At 38.6% G+C, this 27,126-nt stretch overlaps 1 protein-coding gene and 1 pseudogene across 3 annotated transcripts in view; one reads left to right on the top strand and one right to left on the bottom strand.

Moving 5' to 3' along the window:
• EXOC6 (exocyst complex component 6) overlaps positions 1-27,126 on the top strand; it is a 150,216-nt gene that overhangs the window by 16,110 nt on the left and 106,980 nt on the right. For both annotated transcript variants that reach the window (XM_081104336.1, XM_081104337.1), the window contains exons 2-5: positions 21,338-21,509; positions 22,985-23,032; positions 23,119-23,209; positions 26,309-26,354. In XM_081104336.1, coding sequence (XP_080960462.1) covers positions 21,338-21,509; positions 22,985-23,032; positions 23,119-23,209; positions 26,309-26,354 — 357 coding nt within the window. The remainder of the gene's footprint in view (positions 1-21,337; positions 21,510-22,984; positions 23,033-23,118; positions 23,210-26,308; positions 26,355-27,126) is intronic.
• On the bottom strand, positions 14,594-20,533 carry LOC308529146 (BTB/POZ domain-containing protein 6-like; annotated as a pseudogene). The gene is made up of 2 exons: positions 20,431-20,533; positions 14,594-15,577 (listed from the first exon to the last, which is right to left on the bottom strand). The product of its transcript is annotated as a BTB/POZ domain-containing protein 6-like (transcript).

The raw sequence follows: 27,126 nt of genomic DNA on the forward strand, positions 1-27,126 counted from the left end.
CACACTAGGGATGAAGCCGTTAACCTGGGCAAGTGCCCTGACCGGGAATTGACCTCCGGCCAGTCATATGCGTACTTTTTTTTTTTTTTAACCAATAAGCCAGTCAGAACAGTTCTTTTAACTAAGAGACTTTAAAATCTAAATTACTAATACCCTCTAGAGATAAGTTACTTGATTTGTCACACACAATAAGAGGTAAAAGTCTTTCTGAGTTACTGATACAGAGCATTATAGCTTTGTGTGTTTTTTTTTTCATTTCACCCACAGGTCAAGAGACATGAGTTGTAAAGATTTAAAAAAAAAATAACAACCTCATTTGTTCAGATATCAAAGACCTGTTCTTGGTAGTTATGAAATTCTTAACTGATTTGAGCTCAAGATAGACAAAAAGACAAACAAAAAAGATTAACAAACCAAAGTGTCTTTTATCTTTTATCCAAGAGATCTCTGTCATCCATGTAGAGCAGAGGTGGGGAACATCTGGCCCGAAGGCCATATAAGGCCCAAGAAATCATTTGGTCTGGCCCTGCCAAGGCATTAGGGATGAGTTAATTAAATGTTTGACCAAATATAGCAGGCTATTTTTTAAGTTGATAATTTTGTATGGCCCATGAATGATGTCATAAATATCCAAATGGCCCTTGGCAGAAAAAAGGTTCCCCACCCCTGATGTAGAGGGATCATTAAATAAATGGTCAAACCATAAAACCACATTCTTAGAAACCAAGCCAAAACATACAATCTGTAGAGAGGGAAAAAACCCCTCAGAGAAATAGTCAGTAAAGTTAAATGTATATTGCCACTTGGGTTTTACTTCTGGGAGCCAAGTGCCTAAGCTTAAGTAGTCCATGAGGTGCAATTCTCTAGCAATGCAGTTTCTTGGCTCTGTCAGGTGAATCTGCTGGGCATCTTAGTGAAACCTACAAAACTATTAAAAGATAATTTTCAAAAAAGGAAAATCATGACCCTCATACAAATATAAAATTAATGCATGCCTAAGATTTTTTTTAACTTATTAATTAATGAGGTAACCCATAAGATGTTACAACTCTTTCAAAGGTAATGGCAAAAAACAATATAGACATTTGGGAATGCTGAAATAGATTTGTAATAGGCACATAATTAGTCAGTATCACCAGGGTAATAATTTCATTCCATAGGCCAAAATGTTTGTATTTCTATAGAAAAGAATAACACATCAGTTTTCTATAATTTATAGAGTTGTAAAATAGCCCAAAGATAATGAAAGGCACAGATAACCTATAGCAATGGTCGGCGAACTCATTAGTCAACAGAGCCAAATATCAACAGTACAACGATTGAAATTTCTTTTGAGAGCCAAGTTTTTTAAACTTAAACTATATAGGTAGGTACATTGTTATTAACTTAATTAGGATACTCCTAAGCTGCCCTTTGCTAAAAACGTCCTCAATCTGATTGAGGTACGTTCGCTGAGGTCAACCCCTTCCAACTCTCCCATCCACACTCGTCTTGTATACTTGTTTCCTTCTATCTGCTTTCGTTCATCCTCTCTATATGCCCAAACCATCTCAACATACCTTTCTCAATCCTCGACACTATATCTTCTTTCACTCCACAACGTTCCCTAAAATTAACTTAATAAACTTTACTTAAAGTTTTAAGTCAACTTTGCACTGTACGTGCGCGCCCGCATGTGGTATTTTGTGGAAGAGCCACACTCAAAGGGCCAAAGAGCCGCATGTGGCTCGTGAGCCGCGGTTTGCTGACTACTGACCTAGAAGGATATGCTAGACCAGCGGTTCTCAACCTGTGGGTCGCGACCCCTTTGGGGGTCGAACGACCCTTTCACAGGGGTCGCCTAAGACCATCGGAAAACACATATATAATTACATACTGTTTTTGTGATTAATCACTATGCTTTAATTATGTTCAATTTGCAACAATGAAAATACATCCTGCATATCAGATATTTACATGACGATTCATAACAGTAGCAAAATTACAGTTATGAAGTAGCAACAAAAATAATTTTATGGTTGGGGATCACCACAACATGAGGAACTGTATTAAAAGGGTCGCGGCATTAGAAAGGTTGAGATCCACTGTGCTAGATGGAACACTCAGTAATCACTTTTGTCCATTTAAAAGATTTTCACGATTTTTCTTGTTGCAAGCTTTTCTTTCTTTTTTTTTTTTTACTTTATCTTTTATGATGCTTACCCCCACCCTCTTTTTTTTTGGCCATGCAAAAGTTTTTCATTTTTATCAACAAAATATTCATCAGTCTTTCCCCTTTTTGCTTCTGGATTTTGAGTCACAGCAAAGTTTTCCATATTACCAGGTTATAGGGGAACCTACCCACATTTTCTTTTGGTACTTGTATGGTTTTATTTTTTTACTTTTATATTTCTGTACCTTTTTGAATTTTCCTGGGGTGTAGTGGTGATGAATGGCTCCAGTTTTATTTTTATGAAATATGGCAATCCAGCTGTCCTAACACAATAAGTAGATTACTTTCACATTGATTTGAAATGCTCTCATTATCGTTTATTAAATTTTCATATGCAGTGGGTCTATCTTTGGTTTTTCTGTTCTATTCATTGTCTATATGTCTATTTGCATGCTAGTCCCTGCTTTTAATTATAGAGGTTTTGTTGTATTATACCCTATATCTAGTAGGGTTACCCTCACCCCATTGCTCATCTTTTTGTCATGGTTTCTTTTTTTTTTCTAATTAAATCTTTATTGTGCAGATTATTACAGTTGTTCCTCCCCCCCACCCCCACCCCATAGCTCCCCTCCACCCGGTTCCCACCCCACTCTCTGCCCTTACCCCCCCCACCACTGTCCTCATCCATAGGTGTATGATTTTTTTCCAGTCTCTTCCCGCACCCCCCACACCCCTTTCCCCCCTAGAATTGTCAGTCCACTCCCTTTCTATGCCCCTGATTCTATCATATTCACCAGTGTATTCTGTTCATCAGATTATTTATTCACTTGATTTTTAGATTCATTTGTTGATAGATATGTATTTGTTGTTCATAATTTTTATCTTTACCTTTTTCTTCTTCTTCCTCTTCTTAAAGGATACCTTTCAGCATTTCATATAATAATGGTTTGGTGGTGATGAACTCCTTTAGCTTTTTCTTATCTGTGAAGCTCTTTATCTGACCTTCAATTCTGAATGATAGCTTTGCTGGGTAAAGTAATCTTGGTTGTAGGTGCTTGGTATTCATCACTTTGAATATTTCTTGCCTCTCCCTTCTGGCCTGCATGGTTTCTGTTGAGAAATCAGCTGACAGTCGTATGGGTACTCCCTTGTAGGTAACTGACTGTCTTTCTCTTGCTGCTTTTAAGATTCTCTCTTTGTCTTTTGCTCTTGGCATTTTAATTATGATGTGTCTTGTTGTGGTCCTCTTTGGATTCCTTTTGTTTGGGGTTCTCTGCGCTTCCTGGACTTGTAAGTCTATTTCTTTCACTAGGTAGGGGAAGTTTTCTGTCGTTATTTCTTCAAATAGGTTTTCAATATCTTGCTCTCTCTCTTCTGCTGGCACCCCTATAATTCGGATGTTGGTACGCTTGAAGTTGTTCCAGAGGCTCCTTACACCATCTTCATATTTTTGGATTCTTTTTTCTTTTTGCTTTTCCGGTTGGTTGTTTTTCTTCTTCGTATTTCAAATCTTTGACTTGATTCTTGGGATCCTCTACTCTGCCGCTGGATCTCTGTATAATATTCTTTATTTCAGTCAGTGTATGCTTAATTTCTAGTTGGTCCTTTTTCATATCCTCGAGGGTCTCACTAGATTTATGGAGGGTCTCACTAAATTTATCAGTGGTTTCTAGAAGATTCTTGACTAACCTTATAACTGTGGTTTTGAACTCTATATCCAGTAGTTTGCTTTCCTCCATTTCTTTCATTTGTGATCTGTTTTTTTTTGTCTCCTCATTTTGGCTGCTTCCCTGTGTTGATAGAGTGGCTTTGTGTGCTAGGTGTCCTATAGGGCCCAGTGGCTCAGCCTCCCCAATTACCTGAGGTGGACACTCTTGGTGCACCCTTTTGTGGGCTGTGTGCACAGTCTTGTTGTCGTTAAGCCTTGATTGTGGTAGGTATCACTTGGAGGAATTGACCTTCAGGCCAATTGGCTGTGAGAATCAGCTGTGTCTATGGTGGGAGAACTTCTGTGCTGGAGACACCCTTCTGGGGCAAGACTTGCTTCAGTGGGGCTTTAGTGCTCACTGAGTCTGCCCCCTGAGTGTGTCCCTTATGGATCTGAGGAGTTGTAATCTGGATGGTCCTACTCTGACCACTGGGTACACTGGCTCTTAGATCTCTAAGGAGGTGCTAATTTAGCCTCTGCCTAAGGCTACGCCGTAGGAGCTACAGAGAGATCTGCAGATTCCTCTTCTTTGTTTGGGGTTTGGAGGTGCCCAGATGAGGCCCAGCTGTGAAGCAGTGTAAGCTGCTGTGGGGCCTTGGGCCTTCTTTTGGATGTTCTGGGTCTCTCTGACCCAGCTGCAGTTTGTGAGGTAATTTTCAGATTGCAAAGGGCCAGGTCATTCATATGCAAAAGCCTCTGTGCACAGTTTGGGTGGGGCACGGTCTCAGGAAATCAACAGGGCGGAGCAAACAGCTATGCCTGATCCTCAGCCCTGCCCTAAGAGGCCCCAGGTCTCAGTGTCCCGGTAATTGCTGCAGGCGCCTCTGAGAGAAAGCCACCCTTGAGTTCCACCCGATGCCAGACAGTCCAGTTTCTCCCCATATGAGTCTGGGTCCCTAGAGACTCGCCCAGAACTAGAGTTCAGAGCAGTCGGGAGCTTGAGACTCCCTCCCGATTGAAAAAGACAACCATGTCCTCAGTTGCCAGCCCTTTCCGTGTGCGCCTCCGGACCTCTGCACTTTACTTCCGCACCTCCTCTGAGTCTCAGTATGCTTTTCTCTTTCCTTCTAATTGTAGAATTTCCACACAGCCAGCCTTCCTTCCTATGGTTCTGGATGGTGTCCGTTTTGTATTTTTTCTGTCATGGTTTCTTGATGACCTTCCTTGTTCTTCCAAATGAGCTTAATAAACTTGTCTTGCTCTAGACAAATTCTCATAATACTTTATTGTATTGAGTTAAATTTATAAATAATTAGGGGGAACAGACCTCTTGATGATGCAGTCTTCATATCTAAGAGCATGTTATGTCTTTTAGGAGAGTTGATTTTCCACAAATAAATTTTAGAATTTCATAAGATTTTGTGTATTTTTTGTTGTTATTTTTAATTGGATCTTTTCTTACATTATGTCTTCTAATTGTTTTTTGCTTATATATATGAATATTTATTATCGTTGTTTATTTTTTTTAGCCTTTTATTAAATTTTCTTACCTGTAGTAATTTTTTCCCATTGGTTCCTATGGGTCTCCAGAAATGTAATTGCATAATCTGTATTTAGAAATAACTTTATTTCTTCCTTTCCACTTCTTACACTGTAGATTGCTTTGTCTAGTTTAACTTCATAGCTTAATTGCTACACAGTAGTTGAGATGGCATCTTTATCTTTTTCCTGACTTTAACAGGAAAGCTGTTAGTGTTTCCTTATTAAAGAGGACTCTGGTGTTTGGGCTGAGGTATTTATATTTTGTTTTGCTGAGGAAATATCCTTTAATACCTATTTTATTTAGTGTTTTTAACATGAAAGACTACTGAATTTTTTTCAGATGTATTTTCTGCATCTGTGGAGATGGTCATGCAATTTTTCTTCTTTGCCTTCTGTGATTGAGTTTATTAATGCATTTCCTATTATTGAATTGTTTCTGTATTCATAGAATAAATCCCATTTGGTAATGATGAATTGTTCTTTTAGTGTGCTGTTGGACTCTGAAAGGGAATTTGCTTTTAAAGTTTTTTGGGGTTTTTTTTGCATTGATGTAAGTGAGATTGGTTTGTAGTTTTGTTTTGTTGATTTTTAAATGTATTTATTCCATTAATTTTCTGTTTTCTAAGACATTCCGTACTGCATTTATCTTTAATGATTTATTTTATTCTTTTCTAGGTTTTTGTATTTTGTATTTGGTTCATTTATTTTATTGATGTAATTATTTAATGCTATAAGTTTTCCTCTGATGATTACGCTAGCTTTATTTCACATATTCTGACATGTTTTTTAATTTGAATTTTAAAGAAATTCTGCTATTTTATTTTTGTATTTTCCTTTTATCCAACAGTTTTAAAAAAAATCCTCACCTGAGGACATGCTTAGAGAGAGGAAAGAGGTGAGAGGGAAGGAGGGAGGGAGGGAGGAAGGAAGGGGAGAGAGACAGGTAAACATCAGTGGGTTGCCTTCTGTACCCACCTCGATTGGAAATCCAACCTGCAACCCAGGTATGTGCCTTGACTTGGAGTAAACTGGCAACCTTTCGTGCATGGGGTGACACTCCAACCAGTTGAGTGACTCTGTCCAGGGGATCCAACAACAATTTTTTAAATAGGCTTTTAAAAAAATTCCAGATGTGAAGGGTTTTTTTATTTTTAAAATTTTGCTAATAATTTTTAGTTTTATTACATTATAGCTAGATTAATCTGTATTATTTCTGTTCTTTGGAATTCATTGAGATTTTATTTGTGGCTTTATATGTGATTAATTTTCACCCTAAAAAAGCAGATTCTTTTTCATTAGGACTCAGTTTTATTCATTTCTCTCTCTTTATGAGGTTGGTTATATCTTCTAAGGCCTCATATTGTTTTTCATCTGCTCTTTATTGGACTGAATGGTGTTTTGAAGTCCTTTTTTATTAATTTGTCTCATCTTTTGTACTTTCTGTTTTGTGAAAGTTTGTCACTAAAGTAATGGGTATATAAATATTGGTTAATTTTCTGTTTTATTTTCCGTGGTGAATAGTGGGTTTTTTTGTTTGTTTTTAACTGTTGTTTTGCTGTAAAGTCAATTCTTAAGAGAATTTCTCCTTTAATTGTAGATTAATACTCCTGCAAAGGACTTCGGTAGAATATATAGATCATCTCTTAAGCTACTAGGCAAACTGCACATTAGATCTACTTTAGACAATTTAATATTCTTGTTTAATTTTCTAAAATCTTATGGGGAATTAGTCTACATCTGCATTCATTAATCTGTTTAATGGTTTGTTTTTAAAATTAAATTTTATTTAGCAATTCAGTTTGTTATCCTAGAAGACAGATACATTTTTATGTATTGGATGTTTCCATTTCTCATATTTTGCATTTTAACAAGTAGCACAAAGTCAACAGGAAGCATTGTCTCCTTGGTTAGGAGTGTAAAAACAGGAAGGAGGAAGTCTATTGCCAATCTGTGTTAGCTGATTGTCCATTCAGGTTTCACCATAGTGGATGTCCATTAACGATTATCATTGTACTGTGTTGTTATCCAGAATTACAGTGAGTGTTAATGTGAATATTACAGAATATCAACCTTAGTTATAGGAAGTAATTAATGTTAACTAACAAACTGCACTTTCCTATGGAAACAGGATACTGTTAGTGAAAACAAGTCACAGAATTTGCACATAGAGGCAAACAAGACAAGTAAAATTCAGCATCAGAAACATAGGGAAAATCATCCCTTTTTTGGCTTTGCTTGATCTTGATGCTTTCACAGAATGTATGATCCTTTAAGATATGCTGTGGCTCAGTGCTTGAGCGTGGACCTATGAACCACGAGGTCATGATTTCTTCCGGGTGGGGTGCATGCCTGGCTTGCGGTTCCGTCCTGGTAGAGGGCATGCAGGAGGCAGACGATCAATGGTTGTCTCTCATCATTGATTTTTTTTTTAAAAAAAATATTTTATTGATTTTTCACAGAGAGGAAGATAGGGGGATAGAGTTAGAAACATCGATCAGCTGCCTCCTGCACACCCCCCACTGGGGATGTGCCTGCAACCAAGGTACATGCCCCTGACCTGAATCGAACCTGGGACCTTTCAGTCCCGCAGGCCGACGCTCTATCCACTGAGACAAACCGGTTAGGGCATCATTGATGTTTTTATCCCTCTCTCCCTCTCCCTTCCTGTTTCTGAAATCTATAAAAACATATTTAAGAAACTAAAAATAAAGATAAAGTAAAATGATTTACAAAAAAGATATAATTGTACCCTTTTAAAAAAAATTAGGCTATGTCAACTCCATTATTTAAAAAATTGTTTGGCAGAATGTCTTCAGTTGAATTAAAGGAAGCACCTGGGCGTTATTTTAGAAAACATTCTAAGAGTGCATGTGGCTAACTAGAAGAAATATTTCATGGGCAAACACACAGAAGGTGAATATTTTATAAATAAAAAAAAATCTTTTTCAGTAGTCTATAATGAGAGAGATTGGATTCTCTGTGTATATGTTTTTTTCTTCCTGGACTTGCTAGGAACTCCCAGTTCCTCTGTAACTACAGGATACCTACTTGGTGTAGATACCACACAGTGGTAATTTAGGACACTTATCTTATCCTGTTTTCTTTACTTAGCTGTACAATACTGTGGATATTTAAAAAAATATAAAAGTGTTGTATAAAAGCTAGATAGAATTATATTATTTCTAGAGGCCCGGTGCACTGGGGGAGGGTTCTCAGCCTGCCTGCGCCCTCTCGCAGTCCAGGAGCCCTTCGGAGATATCTGACTGACCGTTTAGGCCCACTCCCCATGGAACATTGTTCTGCCATTCAGCGATTTGCGTATTAGCCTTTTATTATATAGGATTTTTCTAGAGGCCTGCTTGACATGCTCTTTTCCTCAGAACTTTATTCACTTAAAGTATACCTTTAGACCCTTATTTTTGGTTATTTTGTAATAGTGCTTCCCAGCATGTTTTATGTCATGGCTCAAACAGAAAGTTAGATTGAAGGCTGAGATCATTATTGCAGTATGCCTGTAACCTATTCAGTTGGGAAGATGTGCTGTAATGTATTGGTCAGATAGGGGGATTTGTAAATCCCATCTTATGGTAACAAATGTGTATGTGGGTTTGTGTGCGTATGTGTGTTTTAGTCAAGGATTTTTTAATTTAAGTTTTATTTTTTGGTTTTAATTGTAGGTAACACTTCAACTCGAGTTAAGGAAAAATGAAAAAAAGTAGTGGAAGGTTACTGGGGAATCTCACAAAATTCTTAGGGCAGTCATACTTCTGGAACAAAAATATTTTCAAATCATGTGACTTTATGGGAAAAGAAGCCCTTCTCCCAAATAATAATAACTTATTCACTATCTTTGAATAATATATTAGCTCACTGGATGGATATTACTGAAATTTTGGGCACCTTAAGTATATCTAAAGAAGGGAGTCCCACTTCTGACTCTAGTTGCAGGGTTTCAAGTGGGTTATAAACTGGTATTGAAGAGACTGTTCCACTGAAAGATTAGATTAAAATTTCAATTTACATAGCCAACAGTACAAACACCAAGTGGTCACTCTGATAGAAACAGATAGAACATCTCAATGTAGCTTTCCTTCGTTTCCAGGATTCATACAGGGGGTACAGAGAATTGCTAATGACTTTACCTGGGCAAAATGGGGTCCTACTGGATCTCAGAAGCTTAATTTTTTCTGTGTACTGCCCTTTTATATTTGGGGCTTTTATGTAAAAACATGTTTAAAATCTTGGCTTTAGTTTAATTGCCAAAATGACTAATTTGTTGCATGACCAACTTGGTGAATTTACCAAATTTACTAATAAACCAAAAACCTGTTTTGAAAACTATTTTTGAGGTTAAAGCATTCAGTGTAAAAATGAAATTGCTGAAGGATATAATAAGCACTCTTAATTATGAAATACCAAATCTTAATTATTAATTGTAAAGAAATACAAAAATAAGCTTTATATATCATTTGAAACATTGGTCAAAGAATAGTAAAAAATGTCTATAGACTGGAAGAATAAATAAAGAATGCTCAAAAGGATGCGAAAGCAATTTTTTTTTATACTAGAAAATCAGAATTAAGACTAATGTCTCATTTTAGGTAAATGTAGTTAGTGTTTGAAAAAGCAGAAAATAATAATAAAAAGCATCCAGTGGAAGTCAGACGTAGCTGATACAATTTTGTCAGATAACACAGTGAAATTGTTTTCTGATAAAGGTTTGTAGGAAGTATTGACACCAGAAGGTAAAACAGTGTCAGTGCCCAGGCAGTTTGGGACAGTATTTCTGCCTTTAGTTTTCCAGTATTTTAAAAGTCCATATCTTTGCTAGAGTTATTGCTTTTTCTTAAAAGCAGCTGATTGACATTTCATAACATTTATAGGAAAGTCTGCTAATGACTAGTATTATCATGGCAGTCACTGTAGGTGAGTACCTTTCACAGTATTCTACCTGGGCCTTAGCTTTGCTCTTTTGTGGTTATGCAACAGTATATCCATTCTATTGGAGAACAACGGATTCTATGATAGAGAAAGGCCATTTTATTTTGTTTAGAAAAGGAACTACAGTACTCTAGTAAATATGGGCAATTTGGAGAAATTGAGATTGGGTACTTTGAGGTTATATCAGCTTTTCTCTAAGTGTACACATTATTTTAGTAAAAGTTAAAAAAATCTTGCCCTGGCCGGTTTGGCTCAGAGGATGGAGCGCCGGCCTGCGGACTGAAGGGTCCCAGGTTCGATTCCGGTCAAGGGCATGCACCTTGGTTGCGGGCACATCCCCAGTGGGGGGTGTGCAGGAGGCAGCCGGTCGATGTTTCTCTCTCATCGATGTTTCTGACTCTCTATCCCTCTCTCTTCCTCTCTGTGGGGGATCAATAAAATATATAAGAAAAAAAAGTTAAAAAATCTTTCTTAGAAAACATGCATGTTATTTTCTCCATAGATATTGTGATGGAATTTTTTTAAACAATGAAGATACAGTGAAAAATACTTAAAATAGTATAGGGATACAATGTGCTTTTTGACAAAAAAATAATCCTAATATGTTACCAGTAATAAAAAAAAGGGTCCTTTCTTACATAGTATCTTGTGAATGTTGTTTGTTTTCCATCAGAAAAAGATGTTTCCCTTAAAAAACAACAGTGGAATATGACTAATAAATCACTTACCTTAGCAAAATATAGCATGTGTTCAAAAGTTGAAGTAGCCTGAATTCCTAAGGCATTTGATTTGGTGATCAAAGCATTACTTTTCAATGAACCAATTTTAACATTTTAATGACATCTTAGTTTTCTTATATTTATATCCACTAGATGGCGACCTATACATAGACTTCAAGAAGGCTTTTCTGAAAGATCATTTAAATTCAATAAGCCTGATATATCAGATAATCAAATACTGTGTGATAACTTACATTTCAACACTGCTTTTATGTGGAAGATTTGATATAATAAAGATAGGAAATTTGTTTGTATTTAAAATTTTTTAGTTATAAAGATATATACTTTGTTTTTATGTGTTCCTAGTTGCCAAAATTAAAATATTTAAATAAGATCTTTAGTGTAGCATAGTATGTCTTTGTTTTCTATTCAGATGAAATTTTAAAGTTAGCTATTCTTTTAAAATTTATTTTTCATCTGCATTTTTCTCTGATTAGCAATACATTTTGCCAGAAGAAGTACGATTTTATTGTGCTAAACTTTTAGAAGGGATGACTAAACTCTTACATTGAACTCATTATCTGTATATGGAGCGTTAAGGAACAACCTGAGTGTATGTGGAATAGTGGAAAATTTTGTTTTTTTAGAATAGTATGTTTGCTCTTTCTGGTTTTGTCATTTATCTCTGTGTGTATTTATTTATAGGAATGTGATTAATTCGCCAGTAAACATTATAAAATGCTGGGGGGCATTTTGAAAGAAGAAAAAATTATTTTATTAAAATTGTATATTTGTTGAAAATTTTAGATAGTAGTATATCTGGCACATTAGTATTTCAGCGGTTCTCAACCTGTGGGTCACGAACAATGAAAATACATCCTGCATATCAGATATTTACATGACGATTCATAACAGTAGCAAAATTACAGTTATGAAGTAGCAACGAAAATAATTTTATGGTTGGGGGTCACCACCACATGAGGAGCTGTATTAAAGGGTCGCGGCATGAGGAAGGTTGAGAACCACTGATTATTAGATGGATACAACTGTTAACCAACTTAGGGTTCAAAGAATGAAGAGTGCTGAATGCTATTTCCTTTCTTGTCCTTCAAATTAAATATTTAAAGAATAATGATTATCATTCAAAGACCAAAGAAAGGATAAAAGAAAAGTATATTTTTCAGAGTTTCTTCAGCTGAGGTCAGACGAGTACAGGGCCCTCAGTTTTCTCTGCTTCATATTTTGGTCTTCCTTATTTTGTTGCATTTGTAATTTACAGCTGCCTAACAATTAGCTGTGCCTCAGTTCTCATCCTCTTTTCTGTCCATCGGATGATTTCACCTGATGGATGCAGCAGTGCACATCAGGGATTCCCTATTGAGTCATCCTCAATTGTTGCTCTTCAAAGGTGATCTGGTTAGTTGCTGTGCTGGTAACTTCTCTGTATTCCCTGCTGCTTCTCACCATTTCTGATTGGAGAGTCTGTATGACATAATGATTAGGAGCAGTGGCTTTGGAGTCAGGCTAACCTGGGGTTAAATCTTGGCCAGCTTTGGATTTAAAATCTTAATCTTTCCATACCTCATCTGTAAATTGGAATGCTAACAGAATGTACATCATAAAGCTGTAGTGTATATTAATGAGATAATGAATATAAAGCACTTAAGTACTTCATTGTGCATTACTGCTTTTAAAAAAAACCTTCACCACATTAAGCCAGAAGTAGCAGAAATAACTCCTCTTTTTTTTTTGGCATTTATTTATTTATTTATTTATTTAATTCTTTTTGCTTAATCCCTTCACCTTTTTCACTCAGCCCTGCAAACCCCCAATATGATTCTTCTTTAGTCTGTTAAGTCACTGTGGAGAATTGTTGACAGGGAGTGTCCATCTTCTCAGCTTTTCTTCGTATCCTCTCCCTTCACTATCTCCCCAAATTGTCTCTATAATTAAACATAGGTCCCTTCAGAGAAAAGAGTGAAAGTCCTGCTATGGTGTCAAGAAATTCTTGGGATAAGAGCTGCTTTTGCTTTCTTCCCTTTCCTAGTGTTCTTATGCATATCCACCCTTTCTCCTTTTTTGCTGCTCTCTATTCAGTCAGATAGTTATTATTGCCTTTTAAAGCACATTTTTAGAATAGTTACTTTTAATATTACTTTTCATCAGAGTGGGTAGAGGATTAACTCAACCACATGCAGTGATTAGTTTTATTTGAGTGCTTGTGTGCTGGATTTTATTATATTTTTTAAAATACATTTTTTATTGATTTTAGAGAGGAAGGGAGAGGGAGTGATAGAAACATAAATGATCAGAGAGCATCATTGATCGGCTGCCTCCTGCATGCCCCACACTGGGGATTGAGCCTGAAACCAGGGCATGTGCCCCGACCGGGAATCGAACTATTTCTCCTGGTTAATAGGTCAGTGCTCAACCACTGGGCCATGCTAGCTGGGCTGTGTGATGGATTTTAGATTTTTGCTAGATCTATTACATTGAGAAAGTCAGAACTAGGAACTTTCTAGTGTACTTTCCAGGGCCAACATTCTATCTTTTGATAAATTTTGGATTCTGGCACTTGTCTGATCCTTCAGTACTTTTTAAAAATATAACTTACTAGTAGCCCAGGGCACAAAAGTTTGTGCATTCGGGGGGGGGGGGGGGTCACTACTGGAGAGTCAGTATTTTCAGCCAGCCAGCCAGTGACTCTCTCAGTGTCTATTTCTGACTTCTTCTTTCACTGTCTGTTTTCCAACTCCTAATCATATTTCCACCTGGATGCATCATTTTTACTCCCAATATGCTGTATAGAGAAGGAGTCAGGATGCTGTCTTCCCATGAATAATACTCAGTAACAAACCAATTGCATTTTAGTTGGGCAATGCCCCTACCCACCCTTCAAATCCCTTCCACCACGCATTTCTGTTTCCCTTTTTGTTTGTTGGATTGTTCTGCTGCTCCTTCTCCTCACCCCACCACCTTTGGATTGTAATGTAAAATTCTTTTACCATGTCAAGAAATTATTAAAAATACAGGTACTTTGAAAAGAAAATATAGATACTTCTCCGAACACTGGCCGGGGGGGGGGGGGGGGGAGGGGCAGGGAAGAGGCGGCTGCTGGTGGTGGCCGCCTCTTCCCTGTCCCCCCAAGCCGGTGTTCGGAGAAGTATCTATATTTTTTTTTCGAAGTACTTGTATTTTTAATAATTTCTTGACATTTTTTTTTAAATGACTTTTCCCAGGTTTTAGATTTGGAGGGAAGGTCTTAAGCTTAGAACAACTCAGAACAAAATCTAGGAGGGTGGGAGGGACAGCCAAGCCCACAAAGCAGGTGGCGTGGGCACCTCTGGTGGGGTCCGGGCTGCCCTCCGCCCCCAAATCCAACCTCCACCTGAGTGTGCACCCCAATGTGCAGGAGATATGATGAGGCCCAGCCCCCTGTATTCAGAACTGGGCTCTGGCCGTGTAGAAACGTCTCATTTATACCTCTGGCTACAGCCAGCTGCGCACAAAAGGTTAGGAGTCCTGAAGCCTGTCCTGGCAAGGAGAAAGGGTGCGGCCCTCCATCCCCCCAGCACCCGCACACCCACGGCCTCAGGCATAGAAGATGAGCTCGGGGATCTGCCCGCCCTGCACCCCGGTGCCGTTGGTGCTGTTGGAGGAGCACTGGAACTGGAAGGTCACCTTCCCGCACTGCATCTCTGTCAGGCCCTCCTGCCCGAAGTAGCTGAGCTCGCTGCCGTCCAGCACGGCGCTGGCCGTGTAGAAGGTGTCCTGCTCCACCTGCACCGGGTGCTCGAACCAGACCAGGAAGGTGCTGCTGGAGCCGTCGGACATGAACCTGGTCAGGTTCTGGGCGAGGACCACCCCCAGGCGCTTGAGCTCGATCTTCACACTGTACTCGGCTTTCTCGGAGCTGGACCTGTACAGGCCCAGCCCCGCCACAAACACCCTCCTGTCCGCCGCAAACTGGATGCTGTCGCAGCGCCCCCGGTAGCACCACTGGTTGCTGCGGTAGGCCGAGGACTGGAAGCAGTGGCACCTCTGTGGGGCCAGGCCTCGCCTCTTGGTCAGTGGGAAGTTGAGCAGGGGCTTGTTGGCCGCTGTGTACCACAGGAAGATGTTGTGGGTCTCCTCCAGCATCAGGATGTCTGACTGGGCAGCGCCGTTGGCAAACTCCTCCAGGGTTATGGTTGGAATGCGGACCAGGTAGAGGGCCAGCCCCAGGATGTGCCTCTTGTTGCGCGGGGTGGCGGGCAGGCCGGTTCTGCCGCTTGCACTCGGCCTTGGCCCAGTTGAGCACGGCCTCGAAGACCACCGCCTCCTTGGTGTTGAGGGCCTCCCGGGTGACTACGACCTCCAGGGTCTGCCTGTTGATCTTGCAGAAGCCCTTGGACTGTAGGGCCATCTCCGCCTGCTCGTCAGTGACCTCCTAGCAGTGCTGGGTCAGCTCGGGCTCCTCAAATAGCCGGCTCTGCGACAGCAGGACACAGGTGTTCTTGGCTTCCAGGCTCGTCTTCAGGAAGTGCACGCAGGCTTTCGCCGGCGGCCGTCTCTTCCCTGCCCCGCCCAGCTTCTCTGATCACCAGCAGGGGGGCAGGCAAAGGCGGCCCCAGTTCTCCGATCATGGGCCAAGGGGCCCATGCTCTTGCCTGCCCCCCATGCTCTTGCCTGCCGCCTGGGTTTCTGATCACCGCCAGCGGCAGGCGGCTTCTTCCGTCCTTCCCCTTTCACCTCCCAGCATTGCGCCTACATATGCAAATTAACCGCCATCTTTGTTGGCAGTTAATTTGCATATCACCCTGATTAGCCAATGGGAAGCATAGCGAAGGTACGGTCAATTACCATGTTTGTCTATTATTAGATAGGATTTCTGTAATTTAGAATGTTTTTTTCACCTTAACCTGTTTATTTCTATGTACTCTGCTAAGAATGCTCTCATTGCTATGGCTGTGGGTGACAAGTGATTGTATCAGTTTGGGATGCACCTTCTATTCATGATTATCAAGGGTCAGGAGAGACGAGGACTTAGTAATAGGTAGAGCACGACCTACTCTTTCTCATTTATAGCACTAATTCCTTAATGTTATTTTTTTAAATATATTTTATTGATTTTTTACAGAGAGGAAGGGAGAGAGATAGAGCGTTAGAAACGTCGATGAGAGAGAAACATCGATCAGCTGCCTCCTGCACATCTCCTACTGGGGATGTGCCCGCAACCCAGGTATATGCCCTTGACTGGAATCGAACCTGGGACCTTTCAGTCCGCAGGCCGACGCTCTATCCACTGAGCAAAACCGGTTTCGGCACCTTAATGTTATTTTTATTTCCTTCATTGAGACTTGACAGTTTTACTTGACAGGCAGAAGGCATGGAATATAAATAGTTCATCCATGTCAGGCTCTGGTTTTCTGTGAATGGGGGTGTTATGTTCTGATATTGTTTTCCTCCATACTAATAGTATCAGTAGGAAAAGAGGAGTTCACCTGTATGCTGTAATAGATCCACTGGCATTGTCCTGAATTACTATAAAACAATACTAGTTTTGTTTTTTAAAACTCTGGAGAAGAAATTGGAAAGACACACCAAAGGATGGATTTTTAAAGAACTTTCTAAAATAAAATAGACTTTTGGGAAATAAGTATTTATCTTCCTGTCTATTTATATGTTACTATTAAATTGAAAAGAGATAACAGTATTGCCTTTGCACTCAAGAACAGAGTGAAACCTCCTTTGGAGGGACACTATAGTAGGGCAGTCCGGAAATATCTCTTGCTAGATTTCGCTGAAATGTTAAAACTGTTGTAAGGGGAAAAACCAGTTCTTTGGTATGTTTTGTTTACTGCCTGGTATTTTAAGAGTCAGATAACTACCAAACTGTTTTATTAAATACTAGAGGCCTAGTACACAAAAAATTGTGCACTTGGAGGGGTCCCTCAGCCCGGTCTGTGCCCTCTCTCAGTCTGGGGCTGTCCACCTGCTGGCTTAGGCCTGCTCCCCGGGGGATCAGGCCTAAGTTGACAGTCAGACATCCCTCTGGCAGCCCGGGAGCCCTCGGGGGATGTTCACTTGCCAGCGGCGAGCAGGCCTAAGCTGCAGTCAGACATCCTTAGCCCTGCTGAGGAGGCGCAAGAGGCTCCTGCCATCACCGCTGTGCTGGCAGCCGTCAGCCTGGCTTGTGGCTGAGCAGAGCTCCCCCTGTGGGAGTGCACTGACCACCAGGGGGCAGCTCCTGCATTGAGCATCTGCCCCCTGGTGGTCAGTGTGTGTCATAGTGACCAGTCATTCCCAGTCGTTCTGCTGTTAGGGTCAATTTGCATATTATATAGGATAGAGGCCTGGTGCATGGGTGGGGGCCGGCTGATTTGTCCTGAAGGGTGTCCTGGATCAGGGTGGGGGTCTCCACTGGGGTGCCTGACCAGCCTGGGTGAGGGGCTGATGGCTGTTTGCAGGCTGGCCAAGCCCCCTCACCCCATGGGGGTTTGGCCAGCCTGGGTGAGGGGCTGAGGGCCATTTTCAGGCTGTCCACAGTCCCTTCAGGGTGGCCACGGCTGTGGGCTGGAAGCAGGTATCTGGGATTTATTTATTTTCTATAATTGAAACTTTGTAGCCTTGAGCGGAGCTCAGGGCCAGCAGGGCAGGCGGGAAGCTTGGCTTCCTCCATTGCCCGGGACAACCCAAGCCTCCTGCTCGCTCCAGCTCCATGGCTGCTGCCATCTTAGTTGGGTTAATTTGCTCCTGATTGGCTGGTGGGTGGGCTGGTGGGTGTGGTGGAGGTACGGTCAATTTGCATGTTTCTCTTTTATTAGATTAGATGTTTTTAAAGTCTCAGAAATGCATATATTTATTACTTAAAGACTATACTTGCTCACAATTATGAAATGAAAATTTGTTTATGGCATGCCAAGTTCAGTTAGATAAACTTCCTCTTGCACATGGATTTTTCTTTGGAACAACATTGTTTGTTTAATTAAGAGTTCTTTTTATATGTACTAATGGTAGGAAAAGTGCAAGGTGGGAATTCTAGTCCTGCCTTGGTCACTCACTAGGTTACATTAGTCATTTACCATTCCTATGCCTGTTTCTTCATTTGTGAAAAGGAGGCAGTGATACTTTCTCTGGTGTGGTATAAGAAAGAAATGAAGTATTAGATGTTAAAAATGCTAAAGGCCCCATACAAATGTCAGGTGATAGTGGTAGTCAGCTCATTTAACAATGGATAATTGAGTGTTAGTCATATTTGATACTTGCAGCAAGTACTCAATTATTCAGCAGGGTTCACTCATTTTACAAGGATTTGGTTGTCTCTTAAGTGCATACTGTGCTAGTAGCCAATATATATGAGCACTTACATACAGTGTGTCAGTTATTGTGCTAAGAATTTTTCATGTGTTTACTGTAATCCATGTAGTAGTCTGATAATAATCCTCATAACAGAATTTTTTTATCGCTATTTTATTGTTGAAAGAATTAAGATTTAGAGAAGTCAGGTAGCTTACCTGAGGTTAAACAACCAGTAAGTATTCTTTCTGATTCTATCTATCATCCATCCATCCATGAACCCATCTTTCATAAATTATTATTTTTTATTGGGCATCTGCTATATAATAGGCAGTATTCTAGGGCTGGATATACAACAGAGAACAAAACACAAACATTCTGTGCCCTCATGCAACTTACATTCTAGTAGGGGAAGACAGAAAATAAAGTGCGAAGTAGAGAGTATTTCTCCAGTAGTAAGAATGTTGCAGTGACAAAGTAACTCCTTTATTTTAGAAAATAAAAAAAGAGAGAAAATAAAGCAGGGAAGTGTGTGTGTGTGTGTGTGTAATGTAGCCGGAAAGGGCCTTATCAAGAAGAGGGTAACAGTCTGGCCACGGTGGCTTAGTAATTGAGAGTTGACCTATGAACCAGGAGGATATAGTTTGATTCCCGGTCAGGGCACATGCCTGGGTTGTGGGCTTGATCCCCGGTAGGGAGTGTGAGGGGGCAGCCAATCAATGATTCTCTCTCATTGATGTTTCTATCTCTCTCTCCCTCTCGCTTCGTCTCTGAAATCAATAAAAAAATATATTTTTTAAAAAGAAGGGGGTAACAGACTGAAGGAGGAGAGGGAGGCTGCCACACATGAGAAATGTGATCCAGGTAGAGGAAACTATGGGCAAAGCATAGGACAGGAATGTGCCTGGTGTGTTTCAGGAACCACAAGGAGGCCAGTATTGCTAACATGAAATAAGTAAAGTGAAGAATAAGTAGTTGGAAATGAGGTCAATGAAATAACATGGGGAAAAATTATGTAGAGCTTTATGGACTGTTGTAAGAAAAATGGGGTTTTGAGCAGAAGAGAGACATGGGATCCGAATTATGTTTTAATGGGATCATTCTGTCTATTGTGTTGAGAACAAACTGAAGACAAGGCATGTTGATGGCTTGGTCCCAGGGAGGTACCAGTGGAGGTAGTAAAGGTTGATTTGCTGGATTGTTTTGGTGGGAGTAAGAGAAAGAGGACAATCAGTGATGATTTCAAAGTTTTTTGCCTGATCAACTAGAAGAGCTAGAGCAATTACTGAGATGGGAGAAAACTGTGAGAGGAGCAAGTTTCAGAGAATAGGAAAGTAATTTATTTTATACATATTTGAGATGCTTATCAGATATCCAGTTGGAGAGAAATGAATTTCAGAAGAGAGGTCAGGGCTGGAAATGTACACCTGGAAGATGTCACTGTGTTTATGAAATTTAAAGCTCCAAGTCTAGATTAGAGAAAGTAGTATAGGTAGAAAAGAGATGCCCAAGATCAGAGCCTAGTTCTAGCTTAGCTCTTTAACAGCCCAAGTACTTACAACTGCTATCCTATATTGTCCTCTCTAGTATTATTATAGGTATGTATTAAAACCTAAGCCATGGAGGCTGCCCTCAAGAAGCTTATGTTCTATGTGGAAAAACAAAATATATGACATATAATTGAAACATTTAAATTACAATGCAAAGTCATATATGATTACATGTCAGAATGAATGGAAAGGACTATATGTTTAGCTGTCCTGCCCGTGAAAAGATTACTTGGCATTGAAATGATTGACAAAAGCCTATTGGAGGAAATGGGACTTGAACTAAACCTCAAATTATGGTCAACAGACTGGGGGGGCGGTGCATTTTGGGGAAAGTGCCAAGACTACCCTTGGGTTCAGTAATTCACTAGGAGGACTCACAGAATTTAGCAAAGCTGCTATACTCCCAGTTACTCTTTGTTAACAGCAAAAGGATACAGATTAAAATTCACCACAAGAACAGCCTTGTAAGGCAGGGCCTAGGAGAGTTCCAGGCAGGGGCTTCCAGTTCTTTGTTCCAGCGGAGTAGTCTGGACAGCATTTACATCTCCCAGTAATGTGTGTGTCAGCACTTATGGAGTGTTGCCAACCAAGGAAGCTTACCCCAGCCATGGTATCCAGGATTTTTACTGGGATTGGTCACATAGGCATGGCTCACTGCCTGTGCTGCAGACCTTAGTCTCCAGCCCTCCAGAGCAGATGCCATGGTCCTCACTCACTGTAAATCACATTGTTAACATAGACTGGCATTGCTTAAGGCCCCCAAGGAAAAAAAGGCATCTATCAGGCAGGACATTCCAAAGGCTTACCTCCCAGGATCTGAGGGCAAGGGCCAAACCTTTCTTTGGACAAGGTTAATCCTTTCTTGTATGGCGGGGTGAGGGCAGGCTGCCCTCTATGTGGATACAGCATGAGCTTAGATACAGTAGGAATGTGTATGTCGTATTTAGAGAACATTGTGGTGACTGCAATATGGCCTTGTACTTGAGAATATGAACTCTTGGAGCCAGATCACCAGGATTCATATCCCAGCTGTGACTTGCTAGTTGTAGAATATGTGGCAGTTATATAATCTGTCACTTATATATACACAGCAAGGGTAATAATACCTACATTATAAGCTTGTTGTGAGGATTAGAAGGTTATCATATAAAGCATTTAGAATATATCATGACACATAGTAAATGCTGTAGAAATAAGGAGTTTGTTCATTCATTCCTTAATCGTTCACTCTTTCTTGAACATTTGTATGTAAAGACTCCTCCTGAGCTTCATATCTTTATTTCCAGATGCCTAGTGATATATCTAGAGGGCTGTGGCTCTTTTACTATTAACATGTTCAAAAAGAAATTAAATATTTTTCACTCAAATTATTTCTACTACTGGCAGTACTATCACCCTAGTTTATCTGTTAAAAGATTTAGATAAGTGTTAAGATATCAGCTGTTTCAAAGAATACATTTTGGTGAATTGGGAAATTAATGTTAGCTTTCTTTTTATATACATACAGGTCTGTGTATGATGACCAACCAAATGCACACAAAAAGTTTATGGAAAAGTTAGATAATTGTATCCGTAATCATGACAAGGAAATTGAAAAGATGTGTAATTTTCATCATCAGGGTTTTGTAGATGCTATTACAGAACTCCTTAAAGTAAGGACTGATGCAGAAAAACTGAAGGTAAGAAATATGTTAAAATTCAGTTTATCTTTGCTGTCATTAAATTACTCAAGTGTTGCCTAGCCAGCGTGACACAGTGGTTGAGCATTGATCTGTGAACCAGATAGTCAATGTTTGATTCCTGGTCAGGGCACATGCCCTGGTTGCCTGCTCGATCCCCAGTGGGGGGGGGTGTGTGGGAGGCAGCCAGTTGGTAATTGTCTCTCATCATTGATGTTTCTGTCTCTGTCTCCCTCTCCCTTCCACTCTGAAATCAATAAAAATATATTTTAAAAAATTACTCAAGTATTAGTTTATAGTGCATGGTACAAACCTTTATTAAATGTACTACTTTCAAGAAGTGCATCAGTGTATATAATTGGGAATGCTCTTCATGCTTTGTTAACACAGTTGTCATGCTAATGACAGGAGTAATCCCTTTTTTGGTAAAGTAAGTAATGCATTGACTTAACAAGATTTATTTCCATGCAGGGAAATAAACTAAAAAACTTCATACAATGAATGGCCCCATTGGCAGTTTTAGCAATGACAATTAGTACAAATATAAAAACCTTTAAAAACTACCATGTGTATTTATATTCTCAAAGTTATTTAATAATGTTGAAACTTTTTTTTAGTTTATTAGCAATGTATAATTTTCTTAAAGAAAATTGGTCTACCTTTTTGGCCACACAGAAAAAACATTATTTATTAAATGAGACCTGGATTTGTTCAGTCAGAATACAAAATATATAGTTATAAGAATTGTCCTACTTATCTTTCTTTACATTTGGAGAGCTTAGCAGACAGAATGACCCTGGTTTACCAAAGGTTATGATTAGAAAACCATTATATAAAGGATGTTCAGACAACGAATGACCAAATACAGCATCAATGAGGTCACTGAGCATCATTGTTAAAAAATTAATGAGATTTTTAATAAACCAGAATGTGCTTCCTTACTATGATGACCTAATGAGTCACTTAATATGTGGGAAAATTTGAGGTTGAGCTTTGCCTGCACCTGCAGCATTAAAATGTTGCTGTGGATTGAGATTTCTGTGTTTGATGTTAATCAACCACCCAGTGTTTGCATTCAGCAAAGTATGAATGTTTAATTACCGTAAAATGCAATCACCATTTCCTACAGACAATGAATGGCACATAGACCTCATTGAAGTTATCAAAAAAGGACCAGTGGTCAATTGGGTCAGTGATTTGAATTGTTTGACAGACTTAGAGAAGCAAGTAAAGTTCAAAAATCTTGAGTAAATTTGAGAAGTTTGCCACAGAATCTGTTAAAAAGAACTGTCATAAGTAATTGAAGTTAAAAGCCCTTTTCAATCAAAAGTTCAAGTTCAAGCTGTAGAGTTAATTTGAATTTGCATTTCTTTGTTCTAAGTTTCTCATGAAGCATGATCTGATTACAAGGGTGAGCGGTTACATCAGGGCAGTTTTATTCATATTTGTCTAACTAAGGTGAAATTATTTTTAAGGTACAAGTTACTGATACCAACCGAAGATTTCAAGATGCTGGAAAGGAGGTGAGAAAATGATACATCTGTTATGTATCAATATGTGTATATGATTTAACTGTTCGTTTAAACATATGAACATTTTTTTTCCTAAGGTGGTAGTCCAAACAGAAGATATTATTCGATGTAGAATTCAGCAGAGGAATATTACAACTGTAGTAGAAAAATTGCAGTTGTGCCTTCCAGGTGAGTTAAATTTGTCTATAATGTAATATTGGCTTGGTCAAATTATAATTTAATGATAACATTTAGTCATTATTCATTATGGGAATTACAGGTATTTGGTGATTGTTCCCCCCAAAAGCCTAGGGTTATCTTTCTTATCCACTTTGTTCCCTGAGTTTTCCTATAATGTAAATCCCCGTTTGGTGATCTGTCACGTGAGTCTCCTATAATCTTACCGTTTCCTTTCTGCCTCACTTGCGCCCTCCTCAACTTTGTGATTCTTCAGAATACTTTCCCATGGGGAGTGTCTTTAGATTACATTTTCTTGCCTTGTCCTAATTTGCCTATCATTTTACCTATAGTTTTCCATTTGATACTTAAGTAGCTTGGTTTTGCTTTGCTCACAATATCATTTTGCTGATCAGGTAAGAAAACATCCCAAAATGCTAGGTCTTCTCCCTTCTTCATTCTTGCCTTTCCACCTATATTTTGGAAAGACTGACTTTTTAGGTTTCTGAGGTTCTGACTCTCTGTAAGGGCTCAGATATTACCTGGACATCAATAAATTTCAAAGAAACTAACCAGTATTTTCTTTACCTGGATGTATCCTGTTTAAACAAAAGGAAGCATGTGTATGTCATCTTTTTCTTAATATAGTAAATTAAATCCAACACAGTGTTGCATTTTTTTTTTTTTCAGGAAGGAATTGGAACCTTCATATCCTGGGAAATAGAATGAGATGCTTTGTATATAATAATTATACAGGGTGGGTCAAAAATAGGTTTATAGTAGTGAGTATGCAAACCACTGAATTTATTCTTATTTACTAATTACTAGAGGCCTGGTGCACTAATTCGTGCACCAGTGTGGTCCCTTGGCCTGGCCTGCGGGATCGGGCTGAAACCAGCTCTCTGACATCCCCCGAGGGGTCCTGGATTGCAAGAGGGCACAGGCCAGGCTGAAGGACCCCACCAGTGCAAAGGGACGCGGGAGGTTGGCCAGCTGGAGAGGGACCACAGGAGGACTCCAGGGTGTGTCCGGCCCATCTTGCTCAATCCTGATCCGCCAGACCCCAGCAGCTAGCTAACATACCAGTCGGAGCATCTGCCCCCTGGTTGTCAGTGCACATCATAGCAGTTGAGCGGCCTTAGCATATCATTAGCATATTATACTTTGGTTGAACGGCCGACTGGTTGACCAGACACTTAGCATATTAGGCTTTTATTATATAAGATTGTATGATTTTTTCATATAAACAACTGTAAACCGACTCTTGCTTCACCCTATACATAATATGAAGTTAGCTTAGAATACAAATTATATGTTAAAACTGTCAGCAGATCTTATTAGCTAAATAATTATTGTTTTCTGACTTGTAAGAATAGCTTTTTAAAAAATAGAATCACTGAAATTCTAATTAGTTTAATCTCTGATGGACCAGGGCTATGTGCACATTAACTTTGAGTAAATATAATGTCTGCTCATTATGTGAGGTTTCAGGGTTAATAAACCTATTTCCTTTATAGTAATGTTTAGTAATACCTTTTTGTCACCATCAGATACACTGAAATGGCTATGAAGACAGTCTCTAAATTTGAATGCTTTGTCTCTGAATTGTAATAAGCCTAAAAAATTTGTACTGATGGAATGGAAAAGAACTGAATTCAGTTTATTCACCTAGTGGGCTATTTGAAATAGAGAAGTAAAGGGAAGTAGAAGTTAAAATTTTGTTACTGCTACTCTTTGCTCTCAGTGCTTTTCCTGAGTTGTATAATCTGAGTTGTATAAACATTGCATTCCTAATAGCCATGTCTAGAACTACCTCCTTTCCCCCATCTATCCTTCTATCTAATTATCTTCTTACAAATACTTTTTGTGTCAGGAATTATGGTAGATATTGGAAATATAAAGTTGAAAGTGACATAGTCTCAGCTCTAAAGGATGTGATAATTTATCTGAATAAAGACAAGCCATCAATTACTGTACAATTGCTTACCTCCTCCTTAGATTAGAAGTATGAGAGGATATAAGAAGTCACAGGTTAAACAATGCATTTTTCTGGTGCACTAGTTTTACTTGATTATATTTGAGGAAAGTATTATTTTATATGAAAAGAATATAGAAATGTTAGAAGGTAGATATGAAATTTACCTAAATTGTTGAGATAAAACAGATTTCAAAGCAAGTTTATACTTGTAGCAGCCGTTTTAGGCTCTTTCCCAGGTATATGTTTTGGTTTGAAATGTAAAAAATATTGCATTATGTATAGGGGCTATGATTGTAATATACATAGAGTCTGTAGAATTAGGACAGGTTCACTATAGTCACCTTTGCAGTTTTTATGGGTTTCAGAGAGGTAAACAAAATCTTTTATAAACTTGAAGATCCCTGAGGGTAGCCATAAAACTATAGAAAAATCTGGAAAAAAAATGTCTATCTCTTTGGTCTAGGAAATTTGGAGGTGGCTTGATGAGCTAATAATAATATATTCACTCACTTTATACTTGGAAATTCTATTAAGGATGAATGGTATGTCATCTTGCTGAAGCTTATAACAGCTTTATTGACTAACTGCATTTCTGAACCTTTGATAGAAATGATAAAACAAAGGAAGATGCTTTATGTTTATTTATGCCTTTGTCATAATTCATTGTCTGCTATAAGCTTTTGAGGTGTCTCTTTCTTTGTGGATTTTTTGTAAAATTTTGTTTAATGAGGTATAACACAGTTGTGCTATCTTATTGGTATATTGAATGAAAATCAATCTCACTGTCATTCAGCTTTCTCTGAACAACTAAAGTCCAAACTTTCTGTTCCCCTGTAGGGAAGAGATATTATATTAGTAAGTTTCTGAATAGAGTATTTGTTAGTAGGTTAATGTCTCAATTATAGGTGTCAGCATATGCAAGTGTTCTAAGTTTAATAAAATGTAGTAATACATATAATGTTTAACATATGTAGAAATTAAAATGTTTTTATTTACTCTAAGTATAAAATTTTATTTGAAAATGTAAGCCTAAATCAAACTATAGAAAAAATTAATGAATTCCTTTATTATTTTCATTTCTCAAAAATTATTTTTAATTTGAAAGCTAAAATGAGTTATATTTTTAACTGCAGTGCTGGAAATGTACACTAAGCTAAAAGAACAGATGAGTGCAAAAAGGTGAGTTGGCTTCTTTCCTAATTGCTTTTAATAAGAATCCCTTTTTAAAAAATTACTTGAAGGCATGTTTAAACTTATTGTAAATTATAGTGGATCATGTGAAGTTTGCTTCTATGCTTTGTTCATCCAGTTTGCTCATCAGGGTCATTCAATAAAGCAGTTCTTAGCCATTCATTTGTGGATCCTTACCCTATGTAAATGATATGAAAGATTGATCATATTGATGAGGGATAAATAGACAACTGGGAACAGGAATGAAAAAATATTGATTAATTTACCAACATTGACCATAAGATCACAGACTAAGTATGTATTGTAAGTCCACAGATGAAAGCAAAGTATGGGTAGTTATATTTTGACAATCTGGGCTAGTGTAGTTCATGTTCTATTTTATAACACAAATGCATAAATGACAAATGAAAAGTAAAAATAATTTGAAGTAGTTTATTAATTGCCATAGAAACAGTAGGTGTACTGCTTAACCTGTTTTAAAGATGAAAAATTTATTTTAAAATATTTTTTTTATTTTTTAATTACAGTTGGATGCAATATTATATCAGTTTCAGCTGTACATCATAGTGATTAGACATTTATCTAATTAATGGAGTGATCACCCTAATAAATCACCATCTGACACCATACATAGTTATTACAATATTATTGACTATATTCCTTATGGTATATTTTACATCCCCATACCAATTGTTACTTCTTAATACCTTCACCTAAATGTGTTAATTTCTGACCAAATATATCTATATATCTATATCCT

The sequence above is a fragment of the Myotis nattereri genome (genome assembly GCF_964212035.1).
Source record: "Myotis nattereri genome assembly, chromosome: 13".
Classification (NCBI taxonomy): domain Eukaryota; kingdom Metazoa; phylum Chordata; class Mammalia; order Chiroptera; family Vespertilionidae; genus Myotis; species Myotis nattereri.